This window comes from Gobius niger (assembly GCF_951799975.1).
Source record: "Gobius niger genome assembly, chromosome: 13".
Lineage (NCBI taxonomy): Eukaryota > Metazoa > Chordata > Actinopteri > Gobiiformes > Gobiidae > Gobius > Gobius niger.
In genome coordinates this window covers 23,746,532-23,770,786 of record NC_136864.1, presented here as the reverse complement: position 1 = coordinate 23,770,786, position 24,255 = coordinate 23,746,532, and the positions used below count along the sequence as shown (strand labels likewise).

Below are 24,255 nucleotides of genomic sequence, written 5' to 3'. Positions count from 1 at the left end.
TTTCGACGAGGCCAAAAGAATGTTCGCCAAAAACATTCCATGCACTCGTACGCCAGCGAAACCACAAACACTCTGGCGATGTACAAACGTGGTCCACTGTGCGTGAGAGCAGCCAGTTTCATTATATCTCACAGATTATTATATAGTACAGATGCTTTATGCTGAAGTGTCTACATTGATTGCCAGTTTATTTTTACCCGCAATGTCACTCATGCTCATTTCTGCCACACACACACGGACCATCAATCTGCACCAGAGCTGGATTTGGTAACAGACGACCTGGTTTCCTGCCTAAGATCTGACACATTTCGCAGTGGCACAGATGCTCCGATCCCCACACCCAAACCGGTTCAGTCGGTGTAGGGGTTCAAGTAAGTCAGACTTAAAAGAAAAACCCACATGTGTCACAGCAGACCAACGGGAATCGAATCGAGGCCACTGGGCCAAAGCCGTCGGCGTTATTCCACTTTGTATTAATGAATCGCTACCATTGAATCTACCGGGACGCGGCGTTCAATTAAAATCCCTAATCTGAGCGGAAAAAAAAGGAGCGTGTTGCAAAACGGACCACAAACCAAATTAATTCTCCGGGATTCCTAAAATGGGCAATTACATCCCGCGGCGAGCGTAGTGAGTCTACAAAGGTGGAGCTGCGGCTTTGATTAGCAGCGGCATGTCCCCCTAATGACTTCGCAGTTGTTCACCCACTTCTCGGTGAACCTCTTTCCCCCGAGTGCCATGGTGGCTTTCAAGTGATGGTGAAAAACAGAAAACAGGTAAAGTGCTCCGCCACCTCTGTAGCAAAGGAGGGAATGCTCTTATATGACTGGGATCTTGGTCACAAAAACAGACGATTGAAAATGATCTCCACCACGTGTGTACTTAATGTGAGTAGCCACGCACCAGTCTACCATCCCTCAACGAGAGTGCGGCATTTAGCTGTAGCGATTGCTCTTTAGGCAGGATGAATAATAGCGGTAGGTGGAGGCTGGGAGTGACTCATTAGCCATCTGGCACAAAGACAGACACAGCAGAGGGAGAAGAGTCGCACTTAGAGCTGTCAGGCCGCGCCAAAAACACTTTTCATTTGTAGTTTGGTGTGCGCACATATGCACCGCCAGAGAGACCAATTAGGGCTCTAGGCCTGGACACAAGTCATTGTTGTTTTGAGGAATCCAAAAAAAACAATGCTGTCATTAACACTGTAAACTAGAGTACCTTAAAAGGTGTTGCCCTAAAGCCACAGGTACTACCACCATAATGTTGGGCGTGTGCTTTTGAACAATGATTCTCAAAGTTGTCACCACACTAGCAATTATTTGTGTGCCTTGGTGTCGTTCTTTTTGACGGCAGAAGTTCAGTCCTAGTATAGTATTTTTTCCCTTTACTCTGTACTTGCTTTGTAATTCATTGAATTATGTAAATTCCGCGGTTGTATAATCTGCATCTGGCAAAGCTGGATGGTCATCATTTGACTCATACACGAGGCAAACCACATTACCAAGTGGGATGCTACAAATGAGCAATGATTGCACGATTTTTAATTGCCAATCATCCAACAAGATTTCAGTTTACGATTTATGTACTACACTTGTTGGTAAACTCTTCCAAAAGCAGTAATATTTGACAGAATATAAAAATTGAAATGGCTAAACCAATTCAAAAATGCATTTCCTGTTTATCTGGGTCATTAGGCCTGTCCTTACAACTGTGCAGTTCTGTTCAGTCCCTGTGTAAAAGTGTGGCAAGGTATGGTTTGTCCGTTTCATGGCATTTATATATTTGAGTTTGAGTTTGGTATTTCATCATTTACATATTATAGAATGATGTTTAATATCCATTTCATGTCTATCCGACCCCACAAAAAGCAGAAACTTAACGGAATATGATGTAGCATGTTAGCTCAGAGGGCACTTTCATAGGCTAATTCTTATCTAAAGTAAAATAACTTGACTTGGGTATTGCTAGAGGATTGACAATGGTGTTCGAGAGGATAGATGAAGAATAGGAGAGATCTGGATGTCTTATACAGGAGAAGTTTATTTACCATCGGTGCGGGACATGAACTCCAAACATTGCGCTCGTCCTACCATTCAAGTCTGCCTATGCTTCCACAGAAGAGAGATAAACACCCTCTGTCGAGCGTCATACTGATATGCAGGCAAATCATTCAGTAGCTGAGAGTGGGCGCCTGAGCACCACAGTCAAGGCTACGACAGAGATAGTACGACTGTGCAGCTTGACCCAGTATGATAAATAGTGAATTATAAATTTGGTCAATGGGCTGACAACAGAATTTGCTATGTTTGATTGGCTAAATAGATGCTAGCGGCAACGGCTATTGTAAAAATAGATAGAACCGGTTAACGGACGCTTTGCTTCTGGCAAACGTCAGCATCGCACGCCGCCCCCTCTGATTCTGGTTTTACAAATGAAGAGTTCATTTGCAAAAGCAGATGTCTCCATTTAGGCATACTGTTGAGGTGACTCTTCTGAAACTAAAGCTGTGTGGATTCGATTAAGAATAAGTGACATCATGTTTTTATGGCGCTGAAATGGTCACCAAAAACACCTCGACACAATCAGACATTTACAAACACACGTCGATTTATTTCACTTATCCGTTTTTGCAAATTAACTTGAACTGCTACCAGATAATTCTCTGTAAGTACTTTGCCTGTGGTAAAATGTGAATTTATTTTTAATTGAACTGAACAGCTTGTTTTCACATTCATTCACCCCCCCCCCCCCCCCCCCCCCTCCCTTTTTTCCTTTTTTTCTGGAATATCTCCTTTTTTTTATTCCCACATCAACAGAGGAGTGTGGCCGTTGGATGCGTGCTTGATGTTGTCTTTGTCATTCCATTCAGAGCTATGTATTTGTTGGTGTAGTTTCAGCTGCGGAGCCATATGGAGGGCTGTTTTTCGACTGGTTAGCAACGTGATGATTGCTGTGGGTTTTTGGTGATGTTTGAGTGTAGGTGGAGGTGTGTGGGAGAGGCTAGCGTTTTGTGCATGTAATGAATTCAGCCTCTCCACCGCAACACTAAGAAACTGCTCTTCTCTACGCTGTGAAAGAGCCGACCAGGAGCAGTGGAGAGGAGGCTACGTGAGGGGAAGTATGTGGAAGTGTTCCACAGTCAGTGCGCTGCTTTTGCATACAGTGGCTTTGTCATACAAGAGGGAGTTTATGGGCTTGAGGTTTGAATGAGTGAAGAGAATTTAAATCTATGCATCGTGCCGGATCGTATGTCACAGGAGAATACTACATTCTTTGTAACAATAGAACATCCTCGGGAACATTTTCAAGGTTACTGTTGCGGCTTTCACAGGTCTCACAGAGGCGCCTCCATCAGCACCACGATCTAGTCTACAACCTGCGTTTGGTAACACAAAATAGGGCCCTTAAACTTGACTTTAAGGCACATGTGTAACTTTTCACTGAATAAATAGAATAAAAAACAATAATTTATTTTATTAACGATATGTTTTTCATTGCAAAATACCTAAAAAAAAATCAAACATGTGTGGATCATCTCTCCTAAGACATGACTTGTAACTTTATTGGGAAGGGGGGACGTCTCCAGCTCGTCTCAATGGAGATTTTGACTAAAGCCTGACAAATATCATATTTAAATTGATCCTCATCCCAATCCATGCTTTGTTTATCCACTGCAAAAATAGCATTTTCTGTGTCTCGCGAGGAGCATGTGCATTCCTCGCAACAGTATAATCCAAAATATTACGCAGTGTGCCTTTAAGCAGTCATTACATTAAGGTATTCACTTTACAGTTCAGGAACAGTGTTACTTAAGATAAATGAGTGCAGTGTAAGTAGTATTTAGTCGAGTAAATACTGCATCCTTTCTGCATAAATACAGTGTAGATACCTATGATGTACTTTCCAAAGCGTGTAATTAGTGTTTACAGCAATAAACAGAGCAGCGTTTGATTCTTCAATTTGTTTTAAGCTTTCACTGAGAAAGTGGTTAATCACAGGTTTAAACCTAAACACGCCGTTTGTGATTTGTTTTTACCATTAGTGTGTTTGAAATGTTTACCGTCTGTGACATTCCTGTTGATGCAAACGGCATTAAAGGAATAGGCCACCGTTTTTACATACTAAAATATGTTCTTACCTCACTTTAGTCGAGTTAATATATCCCCGTCTGGTCTTTGTCCGTGCGCTCTGTCACGCAAACGGAGCACATACGCAGCCTCTCCCACATGTCACATAGCTCCGAAAAAGCTCACGATAGAAGCTACCAAGCTCTTCCACGTGTTGCCTATTTAAATAAAGTTACGTGAAGTGTTTTCATGCGAAGTATATTTCCACAGAAATGTAACATGTCGATTTTATAAGCAAATAAAGAGGGGGACTATATTGTGAGGCGTAATGATACGAGGAGCACAGCGTCCGTGCAGTAACTCCTAAAGACTTCCCCCCGCTCACTTATTTCTATGGCTCACTTCCGTCAATAACCTTTAGGAGTTACTGCGCGGACGTTTTGCTCCTCGTATCATTACGCCTCACAATATAGTCCCCCTCTTTATTTGCTTATAAAATCGACATGTTACATTTCTGTGGAAACATACTTCGCATGAAAACACTTCACGTAACTTTATTTAAATAGGGAACACGTGGAAGAGCTTGGTAGCTTCTATCGTGAGCTTTTTCGGAGCTATGTGACATGTGGGAGAGGCTGCGTATGTGCTCCGTTTGGTGACAGAGCGCACGGACAAAGACCAGACGGGGATATATGAACTCGACTAAAGTGAGGTAAGAACATATTTTAGTATGTAAAAACGGTGGTCTATTCCTTTAAGCAAATCCTCCATAGAATCATTCTTTCTTGTATATGTTTACGATGCGCCTTTGTCCGTGTTGGCTTCATTACTAAAAGCGTGCAGTCTGTCTGGATGAACAGAGACATATGGTGGCTTGACAACTCCTCAATATGGATCGGAGTTGTCTGTGAGCTGGTGTCAGTGAGCGGCTGCCTGCAGGAGTGCGAGAGAGAGAGAGAGTGAGTGCGTGGGCCTCCTCTCCAGTCCTGCCATGTGCTTCCTTCCACCCCCTCCATATACAACAATCTCCTACCTCCCCCTCACACACACACACACACACACACACACACACACACACACACACACACACACACTGAGCACAAACAGGTGGATGAGCTCACAAAACTGGCATGTGTAATGTAATCTGAAGTCAGCAACAACACTGCGATTAAACCTATTTAGCGCTAATGCATCGTGAACTAGCCCCATAGCATATCAGAGGCCTCGAGTAGCTACATCCAGCCATTTCTGAATAGCCTCCCACAAACCACTGCCTCCCATTCAACTATTGTACTGAAGGAAGGCGAATGACGTCACAGCTTCGATTCTTTTCAATGGCCGTGCTGCAGCGGCGCACGTCTTCGATTTGTTTTGTCTGTTCCCCGTAACCGCTCCCTAATTTGACCTTTTGACAGAGGTGGTTGAAGTGCTTCATTACAAAACAGATACTTCCTGTCAAATACTCACAAGAAAAGGTTGCTCAGTCAGAATTGTGCTTAAGTGAAATGAAGTGAAGTAACAAGTTCTCACCAAAAATGCTAAGCAAGTACAAAACTCAAGTGCAAAGTTACAAGTAAATGAAACGTACTTTTACTGTGTTTGCATCATCGCAGCGTTGCCTATAGCCTAAATTCATTTTCTTAACATATTGCGGTTTAACCAACGTTCTGCATTAGTTCCAGATTTTCTCATATTGTTTGCCGGTCGGTCCATGCCTGTTTTTCAGCGCCTCTTTCTGTGCCCGCGTGGGCGGTGGGACATCACTGTTTGTGTGGGAACTATATGTGTCTTTGCATTCTCAGTCTGCGGCATGTGACATTAGAAGTGTTTTATTTACCCAGAAGGCCACCCCCTTGGAGTGCCATTTGTTTTTTGTTTTTTTTCCCGTTTCCAATTTTTCTATTTTTACCCTCTTGTTGTGACAGTAGGGCCCATATCAAGAATTGTGAGATGCTTTCCATGAAATCTTTTACCTGTCATTTGCCTATTCTTTAGTTTAAGACCTCCGTAAGCGTGTTCTGTTTTGTCTTTTTAGGATCTTGGCCACAGCTGGTGCCCACATGAACATCCCGGTGGACCTGCGTACCCTGCGAGCTGTCAGAGTGCTCCGACCGCTGAAGCTCGTCTCCGGGATACCAAGTAAGTCGTCGAATAAAAATGAGCACCAACACTTCCAGTAATAAATCAGTTTATTTTTTTGTTTTTTTTCTGCAACAGCTAATTGTTTTCTGTGAGGGTCATCCAGCCAGCCCTCTTCATCATCTCAACATCCTTTGATCTGCAGGCCTATGATTCATGTTTTTGTTTTTTCCTCAATAAACAATTTCCAGCCCACTTATGTATTTGTCATAGGCTTAAGCTGCTGCTTGAACACTGGCGCCAGGCAGCTATGCTAACATCATTATGCAGCTTGAATCATTATGGAGATTTTAGAGGCATCTTTTTTTCACTTATCTAGGTCTATAAGATGTCTGCATATGTCAAAATTACTTTGATGTAGAATTTCTCCTTTCATTTCTTGTTTAAGCGAAACGGCTTTTCAAACCAAGTATCACCTCATAGATATGACCAAGTATCACCTCATAGATATGACCAAGTATCACCAAGCAAAGATCAAATCAGGACGGAGGTGGGTCTAAAAAGGGGCGAAAATAGATCTAGATTTGAATTTGTTTTGTTGAATGACTATAAACTGTGTCCAGAAAAAAACAGAAACCAGAAAACAAACACCTAAATGAACTGCATTACTAAAGCATGAATTACATTACCACTCAGTGTTGGTTTTAGATAGTAAATTAAGTGCTGGTTTCCCCTCGAAGAATTTGACCCATCTACCCTTCCACCACCTCCTATAACAATGATTGTAAGACCAGCATCCTGACTGTGTATCGTCCCCTTGTGCTTGAACCCCAGGCCTGCAGATCGTACTGAAGTCCATCATGAAGGCCATGATCCCGCTGCTCCAGATCGGACTCCTGTTGTTCTTTGCCATCCTCATGTTCGCCATCATCGGCCTGGAGTTTTACAGCGGGAAGCTCCACCACACCTGCCTGCCATCTTTCGACATTCTCGGTACTGAACAACTAACTTTTCTAATTTAAAGGCAAGCAGAGACGTTAATTGCTTTCTCAGTGGTGTGAAAGAAAATTGTTTTGCGCTTGTGCAACTTTGGAGCGGGTCCAAGCGGAGTGGGAGTTCACATGTTTAACCAGTGTTGCATAATATTGCCTATTTACTGATGCAGGCATCTGTATTAGGAGCACTATTAGAGCCCATTATTTTTTACATTGTTTTACCTTTTCTAAGACGTTATACACTGCCGGCCGGGGATCATACAACAAAGTGTGGAGCTTTAATGCTACAGTGTTATTCTTTTGGTAATGTTAGTCTATGGGTTACGTTTTTCTTCACTTTTTACAAATCAAAAATAGGAGTGAAATGTTTTAAATTCTTCATGCAATTTTATGCATGATTAATTGAAAGAGGGGCTATCGTGCTTTTTGCAGGAATTTGTTTATAATCTCAAACACATCTTTAGAACTATTGTTTGTAACTTTGTTGGATAGAAAATGCCATATACAGGGGGATAGTTTAGGCTCCCCGGATATTTCTATTAACGTGAATAATGAAGCAAAGGGAAGATGAAACGATCTCCAAAAGGCGCGAAGTTTACATTGTCAAAATAGTGTTATAAAAGGCCAGAGCAAAGGTTTGGGCACCCTTCAGAATCAATGCTTTGTAGCCCCCAATATGGCCAGTGTCACAGCTTTAAATGCTTTTCCAGGCAGCCGAGAGTCTTTCAATTCAAGTTTGAGTGATTTTTTGTTTTGTATGCACTGCTCTTTTGAAGTTTATCCACAGATCTTCAATAATATTCAGGCCAGGAGACTGTAAAGGCCACGGCAAAACCAACACACTGCACCTCTTGACGTAATCCCTTGTGGATTTTGAAGTGTGTTTACAATTATAACCCATTTGTTCACAGATGGTGTTATGTTGTCCTTCAGAAGCTGTAATACAACCCCAAATGACGATCGATCCACCTCCAGGCCTAACAGTTGGAATGATGTTCCTTTCATAAAATCCTGTGCCCCGTCTTCTTCAAATGGACCTTTGCTCATTCATTCCAAAAGTTATATTTTAACCTGTTTTTTTGGTCTCCAAAGTGGGTGTGGCTTGTCTAAATGTCATGCCTAAACTTTAGCTTTAGAATGAGCAATTGACTCTTGGCTGTCTATAAAAGTGCTTAAAGCTGTGATACATTTTGGGGGCTTGATTCTGAAAGGTGCCCACATTTTTGACCTGGCCTTTTCTACAGTAATGTTGTTTTGAAAATGCAACGGATGGAATTTACTTTTAAATGTCATGGGAATATGTCATCTGCAACTTCATGCCTTTTGGAGATTTCATCTTTCCATTACGTCATTATGCACATAAATAGAAATGTTTCACCCCGCTGTATCTAAAACAGCTGGTACAAGTCTTCCATTATTTACCCTTTCAGATTTTTCAAGTGATCTCCCAATAAGCCCCTCCCACCAGCCTCCTGAAGCTATGGCGAGTGTTTTTATTCCGCAATGAAACGATTAAGCTTAGCAAGACATGGTGAGAGTTGAGGAAGGCCTGGAAGCTTTGGGTCTGATTTTGATGGGAGAACAACATTATAGCGTGGCAAGAAGCTCCAAAAAGTCGAAAAGCACTATTCTGTACACTTGGAGACTCTTTACATTGCATTATTACTCAATTCCCTTTTCAGTGGGAAACATCTGAATTCTAAACCTTTTTTCTTTCCACCACTGAAAATAGATGAACAGAATATAGTCAGACAGTTTGATAGATGCAATAACAGCTTTAACAGCTATAATTATTAGAGATGTTGTGGACGGGATTATCTCCTGCTCAATTATTCGTCATGGACTCTGTAATCAGAGGCCACGGCACAGCATTTACTGTCAGATCCCGCAACACAAATTAAGATGCTAAACTCCCCGACTCGCGGCGCTTATTTGTGTAATGATTTTGTTTCCGGCTTTCCAGACAATGAGACGGTGGATTCGTCCGAGTTGGCGTTCGCGTGTGGTGTGAGAAAGTGTCCGGAAAAATACGACTGCAACGACACCTGGATCGGTCCAAACGATGGCATCACGCAATTTGACAACATCCTGTTCGCAGTCCTCACCGTCTTCCAGTGCATCACAATGGAGGGGTGGACAGCTGTGCTCTACAATGTAAGACAGATCCACATTTAAGGAAGATATGAATGGTAAATGCAGGGTGTCAAATCAACATATGCCCAAATGCTGATAGATCTTGATTTTGCTAATACGTCAGTTTGGTTTCCTATCTTCCTACTTGTCACTTTGGCACTTTGTGTTTCATGTCAAACCAACTTTAAGGAGGAAACTGACTGTGGTTCCAGAAGTGAAATCAACTTTTGTTTCCAATGAACTTTTTGAATTATTAAATGATTAAGCGTTTAAAGACACATCAATTCTAATCAGTGATGTTATAGCTACTGACCTGGCTTAAATGAATGATAATACACTGCCTGACCATAAAAAAAGGTCACACACTCTAATACAGCATGCATTCGCTGTGGCTTTGTTTGAATAAGCCTCTGCAGATCTTGCATTGATGATGGGAGAGTGTGACCACTGCTAAAAGCCTTCTCCAGCATGTCCCAAAGATTCTCAGTAGGGTTGAGATCTGAACTCTGTTGTGTCTAGTCCACTCGCTGCAGTAGTCTCTTTTCCACAGGCAGGTGCGTATGGCTAAAGTGCGCTAACCCGTGTCTGACGTGACGTGAACAGACGGCTGGCCTCTGATTGGCAAAATAGAGAGTGGACAGCCCTCACTACTAACACGCAGGTCATGCGGATTTAATATTGCACAATATAATACTGCTGTTCAAAAAGGGCATTTTGCTGATATTAGCATTTAGCCGCTCTTCGCGCAACTTTAGCTGGTGTTAGCATAACATTTGCATGTAGCTTACCTTCATAGTTCGTATTTTAGTTTCTTCTTTGTTTTATTACTGCTTGGCACCTCTGAATGATTCCATAACCTCCACCAGAAGGCAGCATTTGTCCACATGTTCTCATCGCGGCTTACAAAACCTTTAATGATGATCTGTACAGCGTGCTCCTCCGTGGGGGCACATCCCACAAGTGTGGTTGGGCCGTGTAGTGGAAACAAAAGTGTGTTCTGGGTGGCTACGTGGTTGCTATGTGGAATAGTGGTTTAAGTGAGCCCGATGAAAACTGGCGCTGTCATCTTGGGCTATGCCCATGCCGTCAAGGAAGAATAAATCCATTGATGAAATAACCTGGTCATTCAGGATGTTCCGGTCGTCGGCTGATTCATTCTTCGGGAACATAGTGTTGCTGACCAACTGCAGTGACAGTTGGTTAAATCCAGGTGGCCATTTTTTTTTTTTTGTATGTAAACTATATTATTACTCAACCTTAACTTATTCATCCCCAGTTGCAAAGCCAAAAAAATATCACCTCGATAATTAAGTGATAACTTAAAAGTAATTCTAACTACTGAAATTACTAAATTGCATCTTTCAGACCAATGATGCCTTGGGCTCCATGTGGAACTGGCTGTATTTCATTCCACTCATCATCATTGGCTCCTTCTTTGTGCTCAACCTGGTGTTGGGTGTACTGTCTGGGTGAGTACCACTTTCTTTTTTAAATTTGATGTAGTATTATGTTTGTCGTGATGAGGCATGGGATTTGAAATGTGTTTTTCTTCTTACAGCGAGTTTGCCAAAGAGAGAGAGAGGGTGGAGAACAGGAGAGCTTTCATGAAGCTGCGACGCCAGCAGCAGGTGGAGCGGGAGCTGAACGGGTACAGGGCCTGGATAGACAGAGCGGGTAATACTCTCACAGTAATCCTAATATTCTGGTAATGCTCGGAAATTCCTATTGCCAGATTTAGTTCTTTGTTGTACCCACTTTATTCTACCAGCAGACCTCGGAAACCTAATTGGACTAGGTGATACTTAGCGCTACACAGTACTAGACTGATGGAAGTGAGGCTGCCAATCTGCCAATTCATACATGGGTAATTCAGAAGGTACATCTTAGCTTCAAAGAGGATTTAACTTCACAGGGATGTGTCATGCAAAATCAACATTCAAATTCATTATGACCATTAGAGATGCACCAATCAGTACTCTAGTTTTTTCTTGCAAACAAGATGGTACCAATTATCAAGTATAGGCTATCTATTAATTTACATGAATACAATAATATAAACATGAACATAAACAACTTACATAAAGTGATCTGATCGTTGCAACTTGTGCACAAGTAATACGTTGTGCATTTCATGAACTGAAATACAAACACTTACTGCAGTGGCCTTATTTTATTAGGCTATTTAGATGATCCATTCAGTTTCTGTCCCAGCCTTGATTGTTTGTCGTTAAGCATGCTAACCGCAGCAGCGATCAAAAGTAGTTTTGTGAAGGTTAAAACTAACTCAGCGATTCGACTCTGCAGGTTCTGCCCTTAAAAATAAAGTACAGTGTGTCAATATTCACTTATATCTAGTCGGTGAAAGTTGTGTTTTTAAAGCGGTGAGAGCCAAAACGGTATCGGTTCAGTATCGAATATTTGTTTCCGATATCCAATACCCGATACCAGTATCGCATCGGTGCATCCCTAGTGACCATGTTATAATGTTATTCTCTCATTTAAAACATGCCTGGAGTTGTATTTAGCTTCACTGATGCAGTTTTAAGCGCGCTTTTGTGTGTGTCTTTGATGATGTTGGGTCATTCATAGAATCCTAAAAAGTACTGTGCATTTTTAAACTGTTCGACACTGTAAATAAAAGGCTTGGCGGGTGGGAGGGGCTTAAGGGGGAGATCGTTTGAAAATCTTACTAAACTAAAAACTAAACTAAACTACTGGATATTTTGTTTCAGATGTTTTAGATCAATATTGCATTTTCTAACCAACAAAGTGTAAGATAGTGATAAAGATGTGTTTGAGATTTTTACCAAATACCTGCAAAAAGCATAATTCTCCCACTTTAAAAACACAAACCAACACAACTAACGGTAATAAAGTCTCTTTTCTACACACAGAAATTGTTTATATTAAATATTGTTATAATATTTATATATTTATACCGAGGTGCTCAAAAACAGCTTTATGAGCCACAGACACGTCTTCTCTGATGAACTGGAGCCAAGTCATAACCCAAGCTCTAAAAAAAATGTCTCATCATTTCGTGTCAGAGTTTGTTTTTAGATTTTGAAACAGTGCAAGCTCCATTTGTAGTTTCCAGTCGCTCAGATGAGGCTGAATCAATGTTTCTGATGTTGACTCTGACCTAGATTTCATTTTATTCAGTCACGTAACCTCGACATTATCACTGCATTCAAGAAATAGTCTATACATCCCCAAGGGCACCGGTGGCACACAGCGAGATCGAACGCGCTGGTCAGGTGTCACTTCTCTGTTCATGCGGCGAGGCTCTCACTCTGCTACTAGGCTCACTTTTGGAGCTACTGTATCTGGGCTGAGCACACATACAGAGCTGTAATGGCAATCCACATCGCTGGTCACCCACGCATTAGAGGGTGAGGAAAAGGTGATATTGACTCACTGACTTAAATTTGTGTGTTTGTGGCTTTGCAGGCGTGAGAGAGAGAGAGAGAGTGAGCGCTCGCTGCGGCGCATGTTAGTGAGTGCAGCTCGTGGGAGAGTGTGGGAAGGTAGAGCCTGTAAAATGGAGCAGAGAAGAAGAGAGTTTTTCTAAACAAGGTCATGCAGAACTGTGGATGCAGCCTTTCTACCACTTTGGTCTCAGTTACTCAAAGTGTTTGCAGACAGCCTTAGCAACATATTCGCTTTTATGTGTACAGTATATTTGTGTGCTTGGTACATTATGGTAAGCATATTTCTGTGTTTTTGTTTTGATAGAGGAGGTAATGCTGGCAGAGGAGAGTAAAAATTCAGGCCGATCACCATTAGACGGTAAGAATCTGAATGAACAGCAAACAAATACAAAGTGGTTTTCTCTGGTAATTAATTAATACAGCAAGGCATCCAGCAATATAAAATCACACTTTTTCTAGTGAATGTGATTTAAGTCTGGTTACAGCTTCAGCAAAGTCTGTTACTGTATGTGACATTTGTTATTAAAGGATTGCCACATTTATTATAGGAAATGTTTTAATCAGGTACTATATGTTGATTTATTTTACCTTTTGATTTTTCTTATTTTAAACTGTAATATATAATGTGGTTTTAGTACTAAAGCGAGCCAGTAAGAAGACTGGAGCGAGAAGAGGAGCTCCAGGAGATGACAAATACCCAGACATGTCCACCGCCAGTGAGTTGTAACATAACATAATGTTTTAATCAATGTGGTGGAGGCTATTTTAATTATTAGTCTATCTCTGAAATGTCACTGTCAACCTATATTCAGCAAAAGAATGTTACGTCAAGTAAATGGTCTGATTATTACTGAAGCCAAACAGTCATGAAAACATTTTTTGAGCTAATGACAAAGCTGAAGAAGCATAAGAAAGTATTTTACCTTAAAGCAGTACGAAGTTACATGTTTACCTTAATAAATACTTTTCGTAGTCGTAGTGGGGGTAATACAAGTGTTAATGGGGTGATTGGGGGGTCTTTTATCTGTCTCTGGTGTCTCCACAATTGCAACTTTGCTGCCACCGGTAGGTGCCACCAATACACACTAATGGAATCATGACAAAGAAGCTAACAGGCTAACGGGCGAAGCTAACTGCGGGCTAGCGCCACTGAAACAGTATTTACAGCCAAGTTTGAGAGAAAAAAAAAATCTCCATGGTGTAATTGGATGTACAATATCCAACTCTCCCTTTGTCTTTTCTGTCAGTGTAGTATTCACTCTCACGGACAATTAATAAGTTAAAAAATTGCAACTTGCTACGACACCTGCAGTGGCACTATGACCTCTAGGGGCATGAGTTACTTTGTACTGCTTTAAATGAGAACAGCTGTTTACAATTGTTACAAAAGTTCGGCTTTTAACGTCTCTTGGTTGAACCATTTTTTCTCTACCTTTCATTAACCTAAAGGCAAGGCCTTGCCAAAACAAAACAAAAGAGATAGTGTTATTTTGGACATTATTATTGTTATGTCTGGTTTAGTTTAAGAGTTTTTGTAGAACTCAATTCCCTGAGAAACAGAAATGTTTTTAAACTTAACATTTAAAGTTGATCCTATCCCTTTCCCTCTGTGCCCCTGAGGCATGTCCCGCTGCAGGATGAATTTCCGCAGTGGCCGCCGTGGTCCGGCCGCCTATCTGCGCCGCAAAGAGCGGATGCTGCGCATCTCCATCCGTCGCATGGTGAAGACGGACACCTTCTACCTGCTGGTGCTCAGTTTGGTGGCTCTCAACACCATCTGTGTGGCCATCGTGCACCACAACCAGCCTTTCTGGCTCACCATCTTCCTCTGTGCGTGCCTCTGCCCCAACTAGACTTCAGCTGTACATTATACGTGTTAATATTGGATTTCTGCTCCTTGTTAGACTATGCAGAGTTTGTTTTCCTGGGACTGTTTCTGGCGGAGATGTGCCTGAAAATGTACGGTCTTGGGTTCCGGCTGTATTTCCATTCATCATTTAACTGCTTTGACTGTGCGGTGAGTTTCAAGGTCTTATTCACATTAGATATAATATGCCTGTAATTTTGTGTATGGAGTATAAACAATGACTCAACCCAAAAGCATACCACTCGTTCTAGCTTTTTAACATTTATCAATAACAGACAACCCCCTGACAGCAAACCTCTTATTAAATAGTGATATTATATTTACTGCACTGCATAAATAAAAGACGACAGAACCAATTGTTTTACGACGCTGTTTAACAATAAAACGTCTGTTGCAGGTCATTGTCGGCAGCATTTTTGAGGTGGTGTGGGGTTTCTTTCGGCCCGGGATGTCGTTCGGCATCAGTGTATTGAGGGCTCTGAGACTCCTGAGAATTTTTAAGATCACAAAGTAAGCGCGTTATGAATTGCCGTACTATAGGTAAAGTCAAATGCATTCTAAAGTGAAACGTGAACTTGCAGGTACTGGACCTCTCTGAGAAACCTGGTGGTGTCTCTGATGAGTTCTATGAAGTCCATTATCAGCCTGCTCTTCCTCCTCTTCCTCTTCATCGTGGTGTTTGCCCTGCTCGGGATGCAGCTCTTTGGCGGAAGGTAAAAACGATAGAGACTTGTTGTTTTTACCGGAGTTCTACCACAACCTGAACCTCGCTTTGCCACTTCACCTAGTTTGATATCGCGTTTATTGCACAATTTTGGAGGGATTTGTGTTTCAAAATAACTTTCTAAGGAGGCCACAGGGAAATGTACAAAAGTAAGCGTGAAAATCAGTCGTTGCTTAAGCGGGGACGGGTCATACTCCTTATGTTCACATGTCTGACCCCTGTGTTCCTGTCTGTTTTCTCTTTAGGTTCATCTTTGTGGATTACACTCCCACCAACTTTGACACGTTTCCAGCTGCCATCATGACAGTGTTTCAGGTTTGCCTTCACTCTGGCTGCTTCGTGTGACACATGGCGCCCTGGGATATTTCTCACCACGGGCAACAAATTTAAACCTCCCCCTCTCTCTCTCTCTCTCTCTCTCTCTCTCTCTGTCTCTCTTCTGTTAAATATATTTCAGGACTGCAAATTTAAAGTGGGCTTCAGTTAATTATGTGTGGTTGTGTTTTTTTTTCTCTCTCGCACAGATCCTGACCGGAGAGGACTGGAATGAGGTGATGTACAACGGGATTCGTTCACAAGGAGGAGTGCAGTACGGCATGTGGTCATCGATATACTTCATAGTCCTCACGCTGTTTGGAAATTGTATCCTCACGCCCTAAAAATACAATAATCTATATGAAAATGCAAATTTAATGATCGCTGTCGTATTTATCATGACTATGTGAAGTAAAACTGCGCAAGAAATGTGTACGTTGGAGAAGCAGGAGTAAACCTTCGTGCAGAACAGTATTATGCAGTCTGTGCACCAGTGTGGCGTTCTAAATGTTTACAAATGTTTGCATCTCGTTCATTTACAGAAATTAAATAATAACTGGGTTGTTTTAATGGTGTGCGGGTTTATAAAGGAAGTACACGTTACCAGCGACCTTATTACCTTTCGATCTTGAACTGCAGTTCACAACGACTTAAAAACGAATTAAAAAGGCTCCACGAGTCTGTCCCACGTCCTTTTAAAGTCCTTAATCCTTATGAAATCCGTGGGGTTTGTGCACAACAGCGACGGCGTATTGATGATAAACTATATAAGGAGGCGCGAGCCGCCGTTCACCTGCCGCTCATCCCCGGCATCTCTAGTTTTGCGCAGCTCGCGCAGTTAAGTCATATCACATTTACGGCACTAATAATACACACAGTTTCTAATAGTAAATCAGGAGCAACACGCCCACTCGCTACTTTTAAGTACTACTCGCAATTTAGCTCCAGGCTTAATAAATGACCCCCTAAGTGTTTTAGCCTTGAAGCTAAAGGCTGATGTTAATTTAACGCTAACAAGTGGTAAAATATCAACACCATCTCGGCTTGACATTAATTTTAAAATAGCTTTTTTTATTTTATGTTATTTTACAGGAAGTTAGCTCAAAACAGTCTGTGCACAGAGCCTATATTCAATGAAATTTAAGACGTCGATTTCTTGAACATGGTGGCCTGGTTAGCCAGCCACTCCTGCTTTCTTCTTCAACACATGTTTTACTGTAATTGGTTTCTCTGTCAGTCATGTCCATCAGAACCAGGGTAGATAACGCTGGCTCTCAGGCTACGTGTCCTTGTAGAGGGTAAAAAAAAGCTTAGTCTGGCTGGCCATACTAATTTAATATTTTGATATTAAATGGTGCTTTTTTTCCTGTAAGGAAGGTATTACCACATCCCAAAGTACATATTCCATACTCTCCACTCCAGAGGTCAGATATCTGGACCCATGCCCCAAAGCGTCCAGACCCGAACGTTGAATCCGAACTTTGAACCTGACCAGCAGAGCGGTAACTACAGCTCAAATGAACAGAAAGTGAAAAAGCTGCCCCTCAGCTACTTGACACTTTTCATTTTTTCAAAAGCAGCCGAGGAAATACTGGAATACAGCTTGCTAAAGTTTTAAGATGGTTTTCTAAAAAATATGAGCAGCGAGCAGGTCTGAACCAGGACTAAGGGCCAGGGCTCAGTGTCAAGTACTGAGTAAAGAGGAGAAACAGCAATGAATTGGTTGCATTATTTTAATTAACTGCATTATTTTCAAAGTACAGTAATTGTAATTTGATTTAATAGACTAAAAGTTTTGTCCCTATATAATGAATTGGGTTCATGACTCCTGCTCTACTCCATCTAGCCCCTGAACACTTCTGGTTTCGTCCCAGTGGATATCACACCGATGGGAATGGAGAGAGTATGTGTGATTACAGTCTTGTCTGCCTACTTTTGAAAGTATCTTTACTCAGACTCAAATCTACCTGTTGGCTTTTCCAAATATGGCAATTATAGAAAGAGTTCTCATACTGGGTCACATTGGGTCTTATAGTACATTACCTTTGATAGCACAATGTAATGTGCAATGTAACAATCTGTGACATGTACCTGTGTGGTACAAACACAAGGGAAGTTTGGAGTTAGATAATGTCATAAGCCGTAAGACCCTGACCCCTGACCCCTAGTACACATGGGTGGATGGACACTGGAGGACGTTTTGGTCCCTGCTATGACCACTTGGCCCTCCCACTCTTGCTAGACAGTTTAGCCATGTCCACAAATGATGGTGTTTTGCTCTTAACAATCTAAACAGACACACTGCTGAACGTCTTCTTGGCCATCGCTGTGGATAATCTGGCAAATGCACAAGAACTTACAAAGGTTTGAATCACATGTTCACCATTCACCACAAATGCATATGTGGTGAATGGTATATTCTGTCCTGTATTTCCAATTCATTTGTGTATGATTACAAAAGCTTGAACTATTTAGATGTAAGTTAAAATAATAATATGTAACACTTTTAAAGCGCTTCTCAAGATACTCAAAGGAGCTACACAGTCAAGACTAAAACAAAGGTAAAACAAGCAACAGATAAAGTATTTCGATGCGGTTTATAATTGGTCGGTTTTCAAGGATACTTGACGGAAGAATGTGCCACGGGTTTGGGCAGGGAGTTCCAGAGAGTGGGCGTAACGGGGAAAGTCCTGTCTCACAGCGTCTTGAGTTAGTCCTAGTGTGGAATGAAAAGGGAACTTTTTGCATGAGCTGTTCTGAGGGAACAGAGAGTTCATTATAGACAATGGTGAGGGCTTTTCTTTAAATGGGTTATGAGATTAAGTGTTGATGTAACACACTATCCATTCTTTGTCAGGATGAAGAAGAGGAAGAGGAGTTTTTCAACCAGAGGTATGCCAGAGGCAGAGACGGCTTAATATCTGAGTAAGTTACAGTTTTACAAAGAACCGTTCTGTGAAGGTGATCATCTCAGTCTCCACATTCCTTGGCATTTCTTTATCTGCATGTTTCAAGGAAAACAAGTATAACTTAAAAAAAAAAGAAAAAAGATTGACCATCTCAGTACAGTTTCAGTAACTACATAACCAAACAATCCTCATTGAAATGCTCTGTATGAGTCTTTGCATGAACAAAAGCATGTTTCAGGCATTTATAACAGACTCTGAGTGGTGCCTGATGAAAGCATGACTTTATACAGTTTACAAACACATTGAAACCTTTCTTGGCCTGTAACTGGATGCCATTGGTTGCTGATGACTTCCTGGTTCCTGCACATGGTGGCCCAGGAATTTGAGTCATATAAAACAACTTCACTTTTCTGATGAATTCTTATTGTAAAACTGACTGAACGTTTCATCTGTCTGTCGGTGTTTGTCGATATTTAAATGTTTGTCTTGTGTTGCAGATGTCTGGAGACTGATCTTGCATTTCTGTGCTCTGCTGAATCCATTATGTCCTGTTTTATAACTGTTTTACTGCACTGACCAAAATGAAATTCATCCTGTCCTATAATTTCAAGAATGCAATTTCAATTATTACACTCGTACTTTCAAATATAGAAAGTTATTATCAAGTGTGGCTACTTTGAAACGCTGCAGAAAACATAATGGTCAGTGTCAGAACGATGTTGTGTGTTCAACACTAATGTCTTGTTTTCAAATGGTCACTCATTGATTCATGGACAACAAGAATCTGAACACCAGTAAGTAAAACTCTGCATCTCTGTCTCACTGGCTTCCTCCTTCTGTTTTCCTTCTTACTCTTTTCACATATTATTTGCACAGTTAGAACTTCACTCCTGCACTTCCCTTTTGATTTTGTGCCGTTCTTTATTTGACCGGTTGCATATATTTTATATCATTTTATTTTTGTATTTTCTGTTAAAACAGTTCACATTGAAATGGGATTTTTTTTTTTCACATCAACATGACACTTAGGTGTCATGGAACAAAAGTTTTATTTTGTTTTTGTACCTCGACTGTTATGATGAAATACAAAAATATAATGAATCTATATCTTTACCTTTTTTGCATTTTAGTCAAAGTATTTGTGCTACTCTTTAGTGGGAGACGAAGACCGTACCTGTACAGGAAGCGGGCCATCCACAGAGGGCGACCCAACTTCCCTGAAGAGGCTGACGTCGGGACAAGTGTCCCAGACGAGCAGCCTGTGAAAGGCCCTAACACCTTCGTCCACCGCCGCGAGAGACGCAGGAAGGTCAACATGTCGGTGTGGGAGCAGCGGGCCAACCAGCTGCGCAAACGCAGGCAGTTGGCCAGTCGAGAGGAGCTATTCAAAAGCCCCACAGAGGACGCCGCCGAAACGCCCACTATCCCCCAACACACCACCGCCCTGTCCCCTGGAGTCAGTCCGCCGCACCTGCCCGAGTCCCCTATGTCCGAATCTGACCCGCCCATGTCCATATCCATCCCCATCCCCGAACCCCCCACCTCGGAGCCTCTGGTGAACATCTCGGAAGAGAAACCGCCCGCGTCCGGTCACCGCACCACGGGGGGCAGCCGGCACAGGATGGCCCGCAAGTTCAGACACAGCCAGGGCCCGGAGGACGGGGCACGGCACAGGAGGCACCGGCACAGAGAGGCTCGAGCCGAGGCCAAGAGTTTGGACTGTACACTGGCGCCCAACGAGGGGCCGCAGGTTAAGAGGTCCCTCAGCCAGGACCCCAGGGTGCTGGACGAGCATGACGAGAAGGACGAGGAGAGAGAGAAGGCCGATGTTGTGCAAGATGAAGACGGGACATGTATCGTTAATCCGTACGCTGACGTGGGAGAGGAGAGCAGAACGTAAGGCTGTTTTATATTTGCTTTTAATATAGGTAGTCACACTTAAGGCTTTGCAATGTTGTTGTTACTTGCTGTGAATCTCTGGTTTGCTAGTGGACAAACAGTCATACAATAAAAGGGTCATTCTTTTCACTCTGACATTAAAACTAAGACGTTAAGGAAGAAAACTAACTGAAAATCTCAAAGCATTTACCAACATTAATTTCTGTATATTCCAGAGTTTCCAGCCCAGCTCCGGACGTCCTGAACCCCCCTGAGTGTCAGCAGCTGGTGGACTGCAGCTGGTCGGGGCGAGACGATGGTCACTCAGATCTGTGTGAACCGCTGTGCCCGAACATCCCCATAGAGACGGCTCAGGAGGCCACAGAGTACAACGCCATCCCCGCGGAAACAGATAATCACCCCAAAACCGCCGGATCTTTCAAGCATCGCAAAATGGACAGCAGCGTGGCCATTGACATGTCCTCACAGCCACTGCTGGAGCTCACGCCAATGACAGGTAGCACTACTCTCTTCTTGGTACATGTGAATGAAGTTGGTTAGAGGTCGGTGGGTGCCAGAGAAATTGCCCACGTGTTAGTTTGAATGTACAGTGTAGCAGAGTTGCAGAGAGAAAGAGGTGGACGCGTACAGACAAGTAAAACGAGAAGAGAACGCTGACAGATAGTGTCATTGTCCCTTGACTCCAGCGTAGAGAAAGCCCATCAAAGGCAGCTTTCCTCGGGGGTAACTAGCTATTTAAAATGCCCCCTAAATAACCTCTTCTATGTTAATACGTTTATTATCACTGAATGTTGATGATATTGTAGGGCAGGGCGATATGGCCTAAAATCTATATCATGATATAAAAAACAAATATCACGATAACGACATATTTCACCATATAATTTACAATGGACAAATTACTTCACAGCCTTACGCCTACTGGGAAGATTAATTCAGTGATATTTTATTCTTTCTTTTTTAAACGGCATACTAATTTCCTCGCAAATATGATCTACTCAAACAGTTTACATCCTTCATTTCATTTTACTTTTTAAGCACCTGTCCCCATGTTGTACAGCCAGTGTTTATGCTGCTCTGATGGAGCTGAGTGTAACATAAGTTATATCGTGTCCACAACGATATCAAAAAATTGCTACGATATCAAAAAATTATATTGTGAAAACAATATGCGATATAATAGGGCCCCTATAACATTGTGTCAAATGTATCTGTAAAAAAGCATGAAGCGTGCTCCCGTCGTCACACCTTTAGACTGGCTGTTAGTGAATCAAGCCCTAGAACTCATTAAATTGCAGGTCCTGTAGGTCCTGTGCTCTAAAAACTATATTTATCTGTTTTCAATGTGGCTCTGCATCTTTAGGGTGTCTCCCTCTCTAGAGCTCAAAACGTCCCATCCCTCCACATGACCACATGACATCATCCTGTGGTAGAACAGGAAGAGCTCTGGTTTGAAGTCTTACTGATCATTTCAGCACTCTGTATTTCGACCCACTCGCGCATCTTTGAGTAATCTTTTAATCCTCTCCCCCTAGAGGCCATTATTAGCACCGCTGCGGCAGCTCCCAAAAAGCTCCTCCAGAGGTCCTAGATATTCATAGCCTGGTAAATCACACCCCCTTTTTTTCTGAGCAAAAGAAGGTGGGTCTAGACATACACGGTAAAGAAGAAGAAGAAGAAGAGCTTTATTTATAAACAAGTGACTGATTGGCGTCTAAGGCCGAACCAATCACGACCGTCACAGAGCATAAGTTATTGGTCAAAACTAATCCTCGCTGAAGTAGTCGAGGATTTTGCCTCCGCGTCCTCGTCAGTTTATATTCAGTACATATTTTCTGAATTGAACTACAGCTGGTGTCGCGTCCGCTTATTGCTGATTGGTTTATTTCACTGACAATCTGTCCCTGTGTTAGGCCCGCCCCTTCAAACTGCTCCAATTGCTCCGTTACCAGACAAGCTTCCCTGCGTGACATGGACAGGAAATAGTATGGGAGAGCCAGGCAAACATATCCGGGAAATGCTTTCCTCACCTCTCAGTCTCTATGGGGAGAGTAAAAACACTCGCCATAGCTTCACTACAGACCACACAAGCTGTCTAGTTTCTTTCCACTGTACTGGTGGTTCACATCTTTTATCTTTTTTACAGCCGCTCTTACAAATGTGTTCTTGCTGCAGTGAACAGTAAGGAGCTGGAGGTGTACCAGAGTGAGGAGGACGATAGAGACGATGAGGAAACAGAGGACGAGGAGGAGCCGCCGCCAGTGCCTCCGCCCAAACCCGCGCCTCCTGACAGCATGTTTATCTTCAAGGCCTCCAACCCGTAAGACAGTGTCAAATGCAAGTGTCAAGTTTACTAAGTTGATCTCTGTCTTCTGTCTACAGCATCAGGAGGATTTGCCACTATATGGTCAATCTGCGATACTTCGAGATGACCATCCTTCTCGTGATTGTGGCGAGCAGCATCGCACTGGCAGCTGAGGACCCGGTCTGCACCAATTCAGACAGAAACAAGGTGCGAAATGAAAGTCGCTAATGTTACACGAAATTATGTGTTATTACTTTTGCATTCTTCACGCTAGGTCCTGCGCTACTTCGATTACGTCTTCACCGGAGTGTTCACCTTTGAAATGATCATTAAGGTTGGCACACTGTTGTACAGTATTATTTGTTGGTCCCTTTATTGGTCTAGCACACTGTATGTATGTATGTATGTCCTGACCTCCAGATGATCGACCAAGGCCTCATACTCCACGATGGTTCGTATTTTCGTGACATGTGGAACCTGCTGGACTTCATCGTGGTGGTGGGAGCTCTCATTGCCTTCGCTCTAACGTGAGTCATGATGCTTCCTGCTGATGACTAAAGACTGAGTCATAGCATCATTGTATTAGCGGCCTTCCTTTTAAATCTGCAATTTCATTATCCATTACTTAAAGGAGACGTATCATGCAAGAGCAACGTTTCTGAGCTTTAAACCAAGTTATAACATCAAAGACATTCTTGGAGTAGTATTTCACTACATTCACACAGTTTTGAGAAATCTCTGGGTAATCCTGTTAAATGTAGCGGTTTCTTATTCTACGGTGTCAGCACTGCGTTATGTCCTTCCTGGATACAAATGCGTCGTTCAAAACCCAAAACTGTCCACTTTTTCAAGCCCTTAATGCAGAATTATATTAGCCAGCAGGAGGAAAACCAGGCAAAGCCTTTACCAGCTCTAGCGCCTGTATTTCATTGTTTCTATTTAAGACATAATTTAAATTCATATAAAACGTTAAAATATCAATGCTGAGGATACATCCACATTAAAGGCCTTATACCCATGTTTTCTTGTTTTTACAGTATTATTATTTTCCTCTTCACACTATATTGTGAATAGTAGATGATTGTGAAAGTTAAATGCATAGCATGTTTATCTGTAACAAAAGTTGTTAGGGTTGGAGTTGTTGGCCTTATCGTCACTGCCTCCTGAAAAGCTGTGAAATGTTGTATAAAATCATCCCCGTGAAGAACCTGGATGTTAGAAATGTGTCAGAAAGTTACCATTGGGTTTGGATTGCGACTAACCTTACAATTAAACTAATTACATTTGACACATTTCCTGAAAACAAGATAAAGGGCACATGGCCTGTACAATACTACGCTTAAGTTATAAACCCCTTTTTCCCCTGTAATTTCTATTGTACTAACTCTACTAACCACGTGTAATGTTATTTTAGTGTTGTCTTATTGGATTTGAATGTTGATTAATGATATTATTAACTTTTTGTTCCCTCGGTTGGAAATGTTTGTTGATTTTCTTTTGTTTGTTGTGGATATGGCTGTGTGATCCTCAA

General features: G+C 42.1%; 1 protein-coding gene across 5 annotated transcripts in view; it reads left to right on the top strand.

The window, feature by feature from the left end:
• cacna1eb (calcium channel, voltage-dependent, R type, alpha 1E subunit b) overlaps positions 1–24,255 on the top strand; it is a 74,094-nt gene that overhangs the window by 32,992 nt on the left and 16,847 nt on the right. For 4 of the 5 annotated variants that reach the window (XM_079569103.1, XM_079569105.1, XM_079569102.1 and 1 more), the window contains 21 exons: positions 6,103–6,206; positions 6,981–7,139; positions 9,105–9,295; positions 10,640–10,743; positions 10,833–10,948; positions 13,010–13,063; positions 13,341–13,421; positions 14,326–14,535; positions 14,610–14,722; positions 14,970–15,082; positions 15,154–15,285; positions 15,542–15,611; positions 15,821–15,938; positions 17,908–17,975; positions 18,469–18,536; positions 19,676–20,416; positions 20,635–20,915; positions 22,595–22,739; positions 22,802–22,931; positions 22,999–23,058; positions 23,145–23,251. In XM_079569103.1, coding sequence (XP_079425229.1) covers positions 6,103–6,206; positions 6,981–7,139; positions 9,105–9,295; positions 10,640–10,743; positions 10,833–10,948; positions 13,010–13,063; positions 13,341–13,421; positions 14,326–14,535; positions 14,610–14,722; positions 14,970–15,082; positions 15,154–15,285; positions 15,542–15,611; positions 15,821–15,938; positions 17,908–17,975; positions 18,469–18,536; positions 19,676–20,416; positions 20,635–20,915; positions 22,595–22,739; positions 22,802–22,931; positions 22,999–23,058; positions 23,145–23,251 — 3,165 coding nt within the window. The remainder of the gene's footprint in view (positions 1–6,102; positions 6,207–6,980; positions 7,140–9,104; positions 9,296–10,639; positions 10,744–10,832; positions 10,949–13,009; positions 13,064–13,340; positions 13,422–14,325; positions 14,536–14,609; positions 14,723–14,969; positions 15,083–15,153; positions 15,286–15,541; positions 15,612–15,820; positions 15,939–17,907; positions 17,976–18,468; positions 18,537–19,675; positions 20,417–20,634; positions 20,916–22,594; positions 22,740–22,801; positions 22,932–22,998; positions 23,059–23,144; positions 23,252–24,255) is intronic. The other variant, XM_079569104.1, reaches the window with a different exon arrangement.